Source organism: Vombatus ursinus, unplaced genomic scaffold (assembly GCF_900497805.2).
Source record: "Vombatus ursinus unplaced genomic scaffold, bare-nosed wombat genome assembly UNPS02011168.1, whole genome shotgun sequence".
Lineage (NCBI taxonomy): Eukaryota > Metazoa > Chordata > Mammalia > Diprotodontia > Vombatidae > Vombatus > Vombatus ursinus.
The window spans coordinates 1-13,679 of record NW_020950946.1 but is presented as its reverse complement, the minus strand read 5'-3'; the positions used below and the strand labels follow the sequence as shown (position 1 = coordinate 13,679).

The 13,679-nt window shown below is 37.8% G+C and overlaps 1 protein-coding gene across 1 annotated transcript; it reads right to left on the bottom strand.

Annotated features, from left to right (window-relative positions):
- Positions 1–714: 714 nt before the first annotated feature.
- LOC114038469 (peroxisome proliferator-activated receptor gamma coactivator 1-alpha-like) lies at positions 715–11,890 on the bottom strand (the record flags this gene model as incomplete). Its single annotated transcript, XM_027855726.1, has 5 exons — positions 715–788; positions 898–943; positions 5,335–5,539; positions 6,404–6,526; positions 11,696–11,890. Coding segments are annotated over 5 exons (643 nt in total), but the record flags the coding sequence as incomplete, so codon positions are not given.
- Positions 11,891–13,679: the final 1,789 nt, after the last annotated feature.

Below are 13,679 nucleotides of genomic sequence, written 5' to 3'. Positions count from 1 at the left end.
GACCATGGTGCATGCAGGCATCACAGTTCTGGCTGAAAGTCCCTTCGTCACTTTGCTTTTCTTCTACTCTTATCAGTAATAACCAGAGTCAGGGTTGCTCTTGTTCAGACAGGCTGGGAGTCACTTTCAGGTGGAGTTCAAACACCAAACCCCAAAAGACACTGGTGTACAATCAAACCTTGTGAGCCGCTGGGAAGTCAGCAGATACCATATTTGGTATGGAGGCATTATGAGGCTTAGAATACCAAATTAAAACTGACTAGGGAAGGCCAGGAGTCCAAAATGTTTGAGGTACTTACTCTTCTTCCAATATACAAAGATCCTTTTTGTTCTCAGTGGATGGAAACCTATTAGTTTCTCTACTTTGTTAAGATGTTCCTAGCTTGTTGATATTCTGTGACGTGACTGCAGTACCTGGGTGGCTAAGTGCTACAAATGAACATTTTCTTTCTTTAAAACATACATATACAAATATTAGGTGTCCCAAAAAGTCTTAGTGCAGTTTTAAGCTTTAATACATCAATACCTTAAGATTGTACTAAGACTTTTAGGACACCCAGTATATATAGATGTTCAGTTTTCCTTTTGGTTTCATTTTTTTCTTCTACCACCTATGCTCAGCTCTCTTAGCCACTTGGAGATCATTGCAACATTTTGCTATAAAATTCACACAAACAACCGCATTAAAAAAAAATCTTAAAACACCTGTCTTACCTGCAGTTCCAGAGAGTTCCACACTTAAGGTTCTTTCAATAGTCTTGTTCTCAAATGGGGAACCCTTGGGATCACTGGAAGATAGGGCACATTTATAAAAACAAGCTGAAATGGAGTTGCTGTAGCCAAATGTATCAATACTCCCTCCCCCTTTTTATAATGTTTACCCTTCTTAATACTTACTTTGGTGACTCGGGTGTCAAAGGAAGTGATAAACTTGTTGGTTTGGCTAAAGGAGAAAAAAAAGAAATTGATTATGAAATATTGAAAATGATGAAGATTTTTTTTTCTACATTGTGTCTTCCAATAGCAGAATTTGAAATATGCCTGGAAACCCAAGGACTAAGCGAAGTCATTCAGGAAGAATAGTTGATCAAAGTCCAAGAGCAACTGTTTAATGGGGGCACTATGTTTATAGTCATTTGAAAACACAGAAAACTAAAACTTTCCCCAAGACACGCGATCCATGTTAAAGGAGGGAAATTTCACACAATACCACAGGAAATTGCATTTTTCTCATTTAATTGAGAATGTAGGATTTGGTTTGTCTAGAAATGAGAACAGCAGAGTAACTACAAGGCAACAGAACGTTATGAATATTCAACTGATGTTACTTCAACAATGTAGAATTTTACATCTAGCTCTGAGAATAGGTTGCTTCTATGAGGCCAAAACTCAGTTCAGAATGATTCACGTTACAGGAAATTGTTTGCTGGATTATGGATGCTGGAAAATGATGGGTATAAGCAAAGGTGGCTTATAGAGGTCCTTAGAACCCTCCAATACTGTAGCATGAGGGAAAACTAAACCAAAATATTGCAATTTTGTCTGGTGACACCCATAACAGTTCCAATGCAAAGTCTCTCCCCCTCTTTCAATGCTCATTTCCAAATCTATCTCTTACAGGCATTCTTCCTAAATTAGAAAGATAAAAGATAACTCTTCTCACCCATACATACTTTTTTGATCAATCTGTTTCTTTTTCCTTCCCCTCTGTTCATGGTACACGGCTGCCAAAGGAAAAGCAATTGTCAGATATGTTTGGGTGAATTTGCCTTAGAGGAAAGTGGAAATTTAGCCCCTTTACTTGCTTGTCTAAACGCACAGACAATAATCAACAAATAATTTATTTAATTCAATCCATCAAATGTAGTTGCTAAGATAGATAGAAACTGTTTTACTGTGTCCAAATTAAAATCTGAAACAAAGTATTTTACAAAGATAAATTTTATTTATACATCCCAAGTCATGAGATTAGATTTACGTTTTAAAATTAGCAAATGTTATATCATCATCTATCGAGTGTGCAGGAAGAAATACCATTCCTCACAATTCCTTCTATATATTAGTTACTTTGATTTATTGGGGTTTTCAAATATAGATTAATGAGCTGGCTTTATTTTTAGTTTGAGTATATTCAATATAACAAATCCCTTAAAATTATTTAATACATTTATAAGTGGGCCTTTCTGAGGGTAGTAAACTTCAAAAACATCACGAGGAAGAAAATTTTTTTTTCTAAAACAAAACTGAGTATGAACTTCTTTTTGCTATATTACAAAATAATATACCTACTAGCTTATGATGGCTGAAATGCTAACATAAAAGGTAGGTGCCTTATTTCATTTCACTTACATTTTTGTTCCAAACCTGTGATTTCTTTAGTATAAGACACTCTTTCTTCCATAGATGTAGACTGGCACCTTTTTTTTAAAAAAAATTTATTGTCTTCAAGATCTGATTAGTACACTAAAAGGTTAGACCATTCACTTATATTTACCCCAACAGTGGTCAGAGGCAAAATCTGAACCCAAATTTTCCCGTCTCTGACACTACTCCACCATTCACTACGTTTCTCAGGGAGTTCTATAGTGGTCAAAAATTCCAAATGCAAGAAAGGAGAGGGCAATTACATTTAACAAGATCAAATTCTAATAGTAAATAGAAAAAAGTTAGAATGCTGCCTATGTTAAGCCCCCTCCTCTATCAAGCATCTCATCTATAAACGATCTTAGTCCTCATAGAAGTAACTGCTGGGTGACTATTGGCCTGCAATTGAGCTAAGAACCCAGTCTCAGCTGCATAAAGCTAAAAGCTAAGGTAAAAACCAAAAGCCACATGCACCTCAAAGGCAATCTTAATCTCATGGTTTTTATAAAACAGTAAGTATGAGAATCATACATAAAATACTGTAGCCTTCAAAAAGGTAATGGCTTATTCAGTATTTTCCCCACTCTTTTGTGCTTGTTATCATGCTTGATAAAAAAAAAAGTCCTGAGGGTTAGGCAATTCCTTACTGGCTAACAGGCATCAACAACATTCACTTGGAAAGGAATGCCTTTTCCTCAGATGCTAAGATTTAGGGTTGGAATGGACTTCAAAGGTCCTTTAGTCCAGACCTTGTATTGTACAATATAGATAAGGAAACTGAGGATGGGAGAGATTTGCTAACTAGCCCCAAGTCACACCTGCACCTGTAAGCAATCGAGCTGACAGACTCAGATGCTCTGAATCCAAGCCTAGAACCCTTCCCAGCACATCACAAGCCGGTTACTACTGCTTTGGGATAAGCCTTATTTGAATATTCACAGTATATTCACAGGGAGAGAAACAAACATGCAAAAGCTAATGACATCAATGGCAGGAAACATTTTCTCTTCTAAAATAGACCTTTATATTATATTTAGTAAACTTAGCACTTTATAAAGTTCCAACTATGCTCTAAAGAGGAGGGGAAAGAAACTATTCAGATTCTGATTAACAGCCAAGAAAGCATCTTCCTTAAAATCCAGGTTTGCTTTCTTGCAAACACTGGAACAGAGACCTGGGGATGGCCCATGAGAAATCATGCCTCGTGACCCTTCACTTTGCCCATTCCAGACTTCACCTGATGACTTCTGCCCTGATTGACTTGCTTCATCTGCTCGAAAACAGGCAAACCTTCAAGTTTGCATGAAAGTGGGTCATTGGGAAACAGAGGAGTCCAGAACATTAACTTTATTTCAGGGTCTAGATAGGAAGGGAGGGCTAGAGGGTGACTAAGAGCTAGGTATCATGGAAAGCCAAAGGGAGAAGTTACTTAGAGTATTAGAAGATGTTCTCACAAGATACTATGCTTATATAAGGGAAGGAAAGGGAAAGGAATAGCAATTTGGTAACCTGGGAATGAAGATGTTTACTTAAAAAGAAAAGAAAAAACAAAACAAAACAAAACAAAAAAAACAACCACCACCATCACCACCCCCAAACAATTAACATACCTGTATGTAATTATCATGGTTCAAAACAGGGATCAGGGGTTGGGAACCTGTAGCTGGAAGGGGAAGTTATAGGAAACAAAAGAAAAACAGGGTATCTTTACACCTGCCACTTCAGAATACACCCATTTCCACTGTACTGTAACAAGTTCTACAGGTAGACTCAAAGTGGAAACAGGCATATTTTAAAGTAAACAGTAACTTCAAACAAGCTCTCTTGGGACTACAAACCTATACTATGGGGCAATAAAGGAAAATTTGAAAATTACTCAAGATAACAATAACTTGCGTTTCTATAATACTCTAAGTTTTATAAAATATTTTCCTCACAACAACCCTGTGAGGTAGGTAGTACAAGTGTTTTACCTCCATCTTACTGATTAGGAAACTGAGACTCAGACAAGTTAAATGATTTGCCCATGACTAGAGTGGTTAGTAAGTGTCAGAGTCAGAACCGAAACCCAGGGCCCTTGGATCTAAGTCAAATCTATTGGCAGAGACTCAAAAAAATCTTCCAGGACTGACTTGAACTGCTAACTCTTCCAGCCTAGGGCTAGACAAGAAAAGTCAACTGATATCAAATGTTCAGTTTAGTCTCAATGATCAGCATTTTAGAAAGAATGAGGGAAGAAATGAAGACTTGAAAACCTTATTTCTAAAGTTACTATCCCAACCAGCATCAAGCAAACAAGCAACAAGCATTTACTAAGCACCTACTATGTGCCAGCCATTGTGCTAAGTGTGAAGAACACAAAGAATGCAAAATGAAATAGTCCTTAAATTCAAGGATTTGTATTTTATCAAGGGTAAAAACATACACGATGCAACAGGCAATGGAAATTAAGCATTTAAGTTCAGGAGAGGAACTACAAAGATACTGCTTTGTGTTTTTCAAGGGATACATGGCAAATTCATCATGCGTTCCTTCATTTTTACACTGGCAGAGGAAACAACCCCCTCCCCCCCAATTAAAAAAAATCTCACTAAGGAGCTGGGTGGACCAGCCTGCTAGGGCTTCAGCTATCTTAGTAACATTCATATAAATCTCATCTGATGTTGTAATTCTTAGTCACTATTTCTCCCCTCACCCCTAATCCCAGCACTCCAGTGGACACTTCAGATTCCTTTTGTGAGGTGTGATTTAGCCCGCATATTGGCTTAAAAACATTATGTTAAAATAATTTCCAAGGAAGAGTTGTCCTCTATTCCTGGTCCTTCCTTCGGCAGCGAAGAGCTTCTGACTTTTCTGTACACAGATAATAACGCAAGCAACAGAAGCACCAATCTTTCTCAGAGTCACTGAGCTCTAGTGCCTCATCACTGACATCTCAGCCAACATCCTGTCTTCAAGTCCCAAGCCTACCTTGCAAATGATGCGGCTGAGACTGGAGATGGGGCTTCTTTTTGGAAGGGCATTTGTCTTTGTTGCTGTTCCTGCTCTCTGTTGGTTTGGTCTGGGGAGGGTCATCATTTGTAGTCAGATACTTGAGGAGCTCTGAGCAGGGACGCCTTTGTGGCTTTTGCTGTTGACAAATGCTCTTCGCTTTATTGCTCCATGAATTCTCGGTCTTAAAAACAAGGCACAAAAAAAAGTAAAATTAGTGAACTGAACCTTATCAGAATGGATATAGGTTTTCTGAAGAGATGAGATTTTCAATGAAGTGTTCAGTCTAAGTGTACTAGATCTATGAGCTGTGAATAATTGTTTGCAGAACAAGGAAAGAAAATTACATTTAAAATTCCTAAATGACATTTATGCAGCGTTTTATTTCATTTCTCCTACATTTCAATGTTCCTACTCAGCAACATGTAACTAAAAAGACCCTACAGCGCCTTTACTGTGAACCCAAAAAGAGAGAGGCTGGTTTAAACCTTAATTTGCTGTTGATTGCTTGGGCCCAGTATTCACAACTCTCTTAAGTACCCCTAAATGCTCCGTTTTCAGTTACAGTGAATGGCAAGACAAACATTGTTTAATACAGCCCACTAACAGAATTATGTCATTGCCAGCTCTCCATCCAATTAATAGCTGATAGAGATCTTCTGCTGAGATTCTAGAATTATCTTTCTAAGTTAGACAGCTGGTCAAATGATAATCCTATATCTTAGAGTTGCTCATAAACAAGACCAGCCAATCAGAAAAATTTTATTGGGCACTACAGAAGTCCATGGGCTAATAATACAGATTGAGTAACAGACAATAGGACTTCCCCATTACCCCACCCCCAAACTGAAGCAAAATTAAACTATTCATAGCTTAAAGTAGCTTAAGTGATTTTTCTGGAACCCATCCCATTTCATGTTCTACATTTTTGAAATCTTTGCAAGATGCTAGCCAGATTAATACATATAGATCTGTTGCTTACTCCACACTGAAAGCATAAACCTCTTTGTTACTTTTTCCCCCCTTATTACAAAGATTAAGTTTGTACCTTAACAACCGCAGGGTTTGTTCTGATCCTATGATTAGTATTTGCATGGTTCTGAGTACTGAGACCACTGCATTCATTATAACTTAGCTGAGTGTTGGCTGGAGCCAGTAAGAGCTTCTTAAGCTATAAACATATCAAGGAAAGGGAAAAGAAAGAAAAGTTATGCATCTTTAAGGATTAGAATACTTTATTAGAATTTTTTACATATTTACTTAAAATTAGCTACATCAATCTGAACAAATAGAGCACAGCTCAAAAGAAATTTAAAAAATAACCTTTAAGTAAAAGGGTTTGAAATTATATTAAAGATTAATGGAGGGGCTTCCTTTTCTGACATTCTAGGTGGTGCAAGGGAGTGGGTAGGTGACTGGTGAAGATTCCTTTGTTTTTGTTTTCTTTTCCCTGTAAGGTAAGGCAAAAATAGTTTCTCCCCCCCCAAGAGAATTCCCCACCCACTACCACTAGCTCATAGTTCATTTGAATAAGAAAAGCTTTCAAGACAAAAAGGGGAAAAATCAAATTATCCAACTGAAGTGCTTGTTGCTGAATGAAGGAATATATTATTTTGAACAGCATCTACTAGTACTATTAAAACTTAGAGTGCCATAAGATACTTTGGAAGAGGGAGTAGGATAGGAAATCTGCTTATAAAAAGAAAGAAGAACAGTAAAGCATCATGAGATCAAAGATTTAGAGCGAGAAGTATGACAGGAGACATCTAAACCAACCTGTGCATTTTACATATGAGGAAACTGAGGAACAGAGAGATTAGGTGAACTGGCCACAGTTACACAGGTAGTAAGTGACAAGGGTAGGATTTTGACCTAGGTCCTGTGACTCCAAACCCAGGACTCTCCACCAGGCCATTGTGCCTCCCTTCCCAAGACAACAAAGTCAGCCACCTTTATTACTTAGCTATTGCTGAGCATACAAGTCCTCGTGAAAGGATGGAGTAGAGCATCTAACATGAAAATGAAGTGCCCCTTGCTAAGACACCATGTGTTAAGGTGAATGTACACCTATGTACCTAAGAAAATCTCAGAACTGAAGCACATCCTATGTCATCATTTCCGTCGCTAGACTAGAAATCTCCAAAGTCTGCTTCCTAAAATTCTGGGGTGTTTTAAAAATGTATAGATAGGATATGAACAATCTGTAGGGCCACAACACCAGATAACCATACACAGTATGCCCTTGTGTTACAAATGAAACAAATAGGAAACCTGAGACAAAGAAATGAAACATGGCTATGGTTGATGAGAAAGGAAGTCACGTATACCAATAAAACATCACAGAAATGCCAGGCATCATTTAGTGCATCTTTCTCTACTCTACCTAAATCTGCTGAAATTTTATTCTGCCTCAAGGACCAGGCAAATGCCAATTCCTCCATAAAAATCACCCTTTTTTTCTCCAGAAACTATGCTGGCTCCACTTCCTCACTGCCCACTCCTCAAAATTCTTGCAATATGGTTTCTAACCCTATAACTCAACAAAAACTCCTTCTTAATGTTTCTTAAAGAAATCTTAATGGTGAGCATCATTAGCCTTTTCTCAGTCTTTATTCTCCTTTTTCTCTGGGCAGCTTTTGACACTGATGAACACCCCTTCCTCTGGGATACTCACTCTTTCCTCACCTATCATGAAACTCCTTTTCCTCCTCCTATTTATCTGACCACTCCTTAATCCCTAGCCCCCTTCATTTTTTTGCAATCTTGTTGTTGGAGAATTTATCAGTATGTTTTCAGGTACCATGTCCATGTAGATGACTCTCAAATCCATATATCCAGTACTACTCTCTCTCCTATAATCCAGTCAAACTATCAAATGCCTGCTAGATATCACCTTCTGGATGTCTTGTAGGCATCTTAGGTTCTGATTCAAAAGGCTCAAATGGATCTCCGATTTAATCAGTCTGAATATTCTCCTCAATGATACAGATCTCAACCCATCCATGACTGCCAATTCCGTGGGTCTCTTGTCTTCCCTTCCCTGCTTTCTCGTGACAATGAGAGAAGACAAGCAGAGTACCCTGGCTGTCCATCTATCATTCCTTGTCCTTGTGACTACCCCATTTTTTCCCCCATCTTACATTTCTCTGATTACAGCTCTTACTCTTCTCAAAGTTCCTCATCGATTATGTGTTGCAGCTGCATACAGCTACCGTGGGTTTCTCCACTATTCTCTCTGAGATTATTTTCAGTTCTTCAGAGACTGCTATGTTTTATGTTTCACATCCATGTAACACCATAGATAGAAGTCTAGCATTAAGAAAGCTGGGCTCCGGGGCAGCTAGGTGGCTCAGTCAATAGAGCTCTGGCCTTGGAGTCAAGAGGACCTGAGTTCAAATCCAGCCTCAGACACCTAACACTTACTAGCTGTGTGACCTTGGGCAAGTCACTTAACCCTGATTGCCTCACCAAAAAAAAAAAAAAGAAAGAAAGAAAAAAAAGAAAGCTGGGCTTTCTCTCAGCGATGTTATAAGAGCTTGATCATTTTCTGAAGGTAATTCAACCAATCTTTCTCCTATTTTTTAATATTGAGTTATTTGTACCATCTGTCCCAGGGACTATTTCATTTTTGTCTTTGTATTTTATCTTGGACACACAGCAGAGAGTCTGGCATATAGTAGGTGTGCAGTAAATGCTTGTTAGCTGATTAATAGATAGGTCTCATAAAGATTTTGTAAAAATGGGAAAGTAGCCAGATAGGTAGATTGCTGAGGTTTTCTCAGCTGACTTTTTCAGTATTAATAACTAATTATGGATTGTAATCCCTTGTAAAACTTTTTTTAAAAAAACAAGCATTTCTTTGCAAGTAAATATTCATATTTTCCTTCTCGCCTTTGAAATCTTCCCCTTCCTTAGATATCTTGTTATTGCTCCCTCAATGATCTCACAATTGTATCACCTTAAGCATCTATCTCTACCATAGACATTTGTTGCACTTTGGCTATCTTCTCCATGTTTTTTCTCTTTAGTGTAATTTCTACTTACTCTATAAATAAATCCATTACCCTGATGCTAGAGTCCAAGTGTAGTAACTCTTCTGTTCTTGATATTGAAATCATACTGTTACAAGATCCTTGAAGATCTTCTCCAGTTTTCTTCTCTTTGTTTTCCTCCTTACATTTTTTTTCCTTAAATGCCCTCAGAATAATCTTTCTTAGCTGAATCTCTTACTAAGCTCTTTAAAAATTAGAAAAATTAGAAGGAGTTGTATCTACATGGCTGACTGGGTTGAAAGATACCCTTTGAAGAGGATGGAAAAGAGTTGGTAGAGATAGTTTTATTGTACATCCACTGGTAATAAGAGTCATTATTTCACGGAATATTTAGTTATCTCATATTGTAACACTCATGATAAGCATTTGAAAAATGATTCAGGAAATGCATCAACATTGGTTGTAGAGGATGAAGAGACAGTTAAGTTCTCTGAAGAATTTGATAAGAATCCTCAAATTAAATTCAAATCTAAGTTGCTACTCTGACTTCCATGTAAGGGTGGAATGGGTGAGGATACTGAGAAATATATTGCAAAGTTGGTACAGGAACAAGGAATGAGAGTGATCAGACTTGTGAAACAGAAGCATCACAAAAATTTTTAGGGAGAGCAGGATGATGGGGGCAGTGCAGAGAGTGCTGGATTCATAGTAAGAACATGTGTTTAAATCATGGACTTGCTATTAGCTATCTATGAGGCCTGCTCTAGGTCCTTTAACCTCTAGGGACCTCAATTTTCTAATCTGTAAAATGAGGAACAGGACCAGACTTTGAAGGTCCCTGTCAGCTCTAATTTTAAGATTCTTTAAGGTCATGAGGTGAGGACCAGATAACATCACAAAAATAAAAGTTATATTTTAAAACAGGAAAATATTTGTCATTCCTGAATCAGATGCAAGCAGCACACAGATTTGTCCACAAAAAGAGATCTCAGATTCAACATGACCAAAACAGAATTCATTATCTTCCCTCCCAACCTTTGTATTTCTGTTCATGGTTCTCCCTGCGTCTTAGGGTCATCTTCACCTCTTTCTCTCACCCACCATGTCCATTCGGTTGTCAAGTCTTGATTTGATGTTCCTCAAAATATCTTGCATCTGTTCTCTTCTTCCACTCACATAGTCACCACTTTAATTCAGGTCCTCATTGCCTCTGGCTTGGCCTACTGTAATAGCCTTCTAATTGAACTCCTTGCTTCCAGCTTTTTCCCTCTCTAATCAATCCTCTACACAACTACCAAAATAATCTTTCTAAGGCACAAACCTAACCGTGTCCCTTTCTTGCTCAAAAATCTTTCCTTTGCTTATAGGATAAAATATAAAACTCCTTAGCATGGCATTTAAGGTACTCCACAATTTGGTTCCAAACAATTTTGCCAGCCATATTTCATACAACTCTTCTTCATAAACTCTATATTTCAGCCAAATTGGAATACTAGCCAGTTCCTGAAATCTTTTATATTTCTTCACCTATCTATCATATCTGGAAAGCATCCCATTCTCATCTTTCCCTTTCAGAATCCTTTTATTCCTTCAAGGTTCAACTCTCATATCACTGACTCTGGGACACTTTCTTTGCGAATCCCAGGTATTAGTGTTCTCTCTCTTTTTTTATAGAATATTATTTGTGTACAAATTCAGTCCCTCAGCTCCTTAGTAGAATGTAAGTTTCCTAAGGACAGGAACTCTTGTTTTTGTATTGCCACAATACCTTCCACATAGTATGAGCTCAGTGAATTCTCATCTTGCCAATATCTCTCTTAGGTATTCATTGTTTTATTTATTTTTATTATAGTTACTTGTGCACATGACTTATCTCCCCTGCTAGACTACAAATGCCTTGGGGGCTGAAACTACATATTATTTGCCTTTGTATCATATTCAGTCCCTAACATAGAGCTTTGCAAACAGCAGTAACTCTGCTGAGTTAATGCTATTTGTAAAGCTCCATGCTAGGAACAGGAAAATAGTAATTCATTTCTAAATAGATTAATGAATGAAATTCACCACCTATTATCCAAAATATTATAGATTGTTCCTATCATACTGACAATCCAGGTTTTGGGGTTTTTTGGTCATTTTTTTTGGTTTACACATTTTAAAAACACAAGAACTTCAGGAAAGAGAGAAATTCTTAATATTTCATACTCTGTATGCTCTCAGGTTTTTGGTCTTTGCTGTTGTTTCAGTCTAAATTAAGAATCCAAACCTTGTTGTTGTTACATCATACCCATGTGGCGGGTAGCCAAAGGCAACTCCAATTCCTGTTAAACAGTAGGAAGGGTTCTTACTAGAGACGGCTCTTCTGCCTCCTGGGCTGGAGGGGTGCCGTCAGGCATAGGCGAAGGGCTAGTATCATTGTCGTTGGTCACATCTCCATCTGTCAGTGCATCAAATGAGGGCAATCCATCCTCATCCACAGGGAGACTGTCCAATGTTTCTGTGAGGACGGCTAGCAAGTTTGCCTCATTCTCTTCATCTATCTTCTGCAGAAACAGAAAGAGAGAGAGGGGAGGGCAAGAGAATGTGCTTAATCAGCATGGAATGAACACGTTTAACCAAATGTGCCAACGCATATGAAGTCATTCCTGACCACAGTAGCCCACAGTATTCTCTCCCTTCACTAATCCCATTTCCTCATATGGTCTTGGCCACACAACTGGAACCCTGTTGTATAGTACTACCCCCTAATTGTTGAAATTATGTTATTTAGCACTTTTATCATGTCTATGTATAATTAGACTATAAGTTCCTTTAAAATAGTGTTCAATTTTTAATTAAATTCCAAATAACTAGCAGATCACCTTTGCACATGGCAGGATTAGGGAGGGTGGGGGTAGAGGAATCTGGTAATGCAGGTCAGCAACTGCTCTGCAATTCACAGTCTTAGAAAGGATACCCATGGCACTAAGAGATTAAATGGTTTGCCCAGAGTCATATAGCCAGTATGTGTTAGCAGTGGATACAGCGGCTGGCCTGGAGTCAGGAAGACTCATCTTCGTGAGTTCAAATCTGGTCTCAGATACTTACTGGCTGTGTGATCCTAGCCAAGTCACTTAATCCTGTTTGCCTCAATTTCCTCATCTGTAAAACAAGCTGGAGAAGGAAATGGAAAACCTATCTTTGCCAAGAAAACCCCAAATGGGATCACAAATAATCGGACAATACTGAAAAACAACTGAATATACACACACACATGCATATATACACACACCACATACACATTAACCTTTTGTAATGGAGCTTTTGGGCAGTCTTGCAAAGCTCATGGACCCCTTCTCAGAATTTTTTTTTTTAATGCATAAAATAAAATACAGAGTTCTACAAAGGAAACCAATTAAACTGAAATAGAGATGTATTTTTTTTTCTTATCCAAGTTCATGGACCCCATAAAGCTTGTTCACAGACCTCAAATTAAGAATCCTTCCATGTATAAAAGGCCGAAGTTGAGCCCAAGTTTTTTTCTTGACCCTGAGGCTGGCTCTCTATGGCACCACACCGACTTTTGTTTTGCACCCTGGTACTGAATCAGCGTTATTAAATTTGAATGCTGTTACGTAACATGATCTTGCTCACAAATGGTTTCATGTGGATGTGGCCATTTTTCCTTTCTGAAATGTAGGTCCCTTGTGAGTAGAGTCCATGTATTCTGCTTCTTTTCGAAGCCTATAATCATTGTCACAGGGCTAGGAACATAGTGAATGTTCAATAAATGAAATGGTGATAGCTCATATTTCAAATGCATTTTGAAGTTTGCAGAGAGCTTTCCTTCTAACGGGCAGGCAAAGTAGGTTTTAAAAATATTACTACAATTTTACAGATAAGGAAACTGAGGCTCAAATAAATTAACTGCTTGTCATGGTTACAAAGTAGAGGGTTAGATTTGGGCCTCAAACTCAGAACTTTGGACTCCTTCTGTTATGCTTTTTACTTGCAATTGAATTCCAGCAGGGTACTTTTCCTCTTCCTGTCCCTGCAATTCATTTTTCTTGAAATTTTATTTATTTTATTCTGAACTTAAGAAATACAACAAGCCCTTCCATAACATAGTAGAATAGGGGGGTGATTACACACAAAACTGCAAATCTATTGATACAACTTGCTATTCCTTTTAAATACATCATAAAATTATCATATAACTTTTTTTTTTACTTTTCCTTTTATTCTTTCCTCCCACCTCCCTCACCTTAGACATGGCTACCAATAGACACAAATATGTGTGTGTGTGTGTGTATACATACAAACATATATATATGTGAAATCTTTCTATACTTA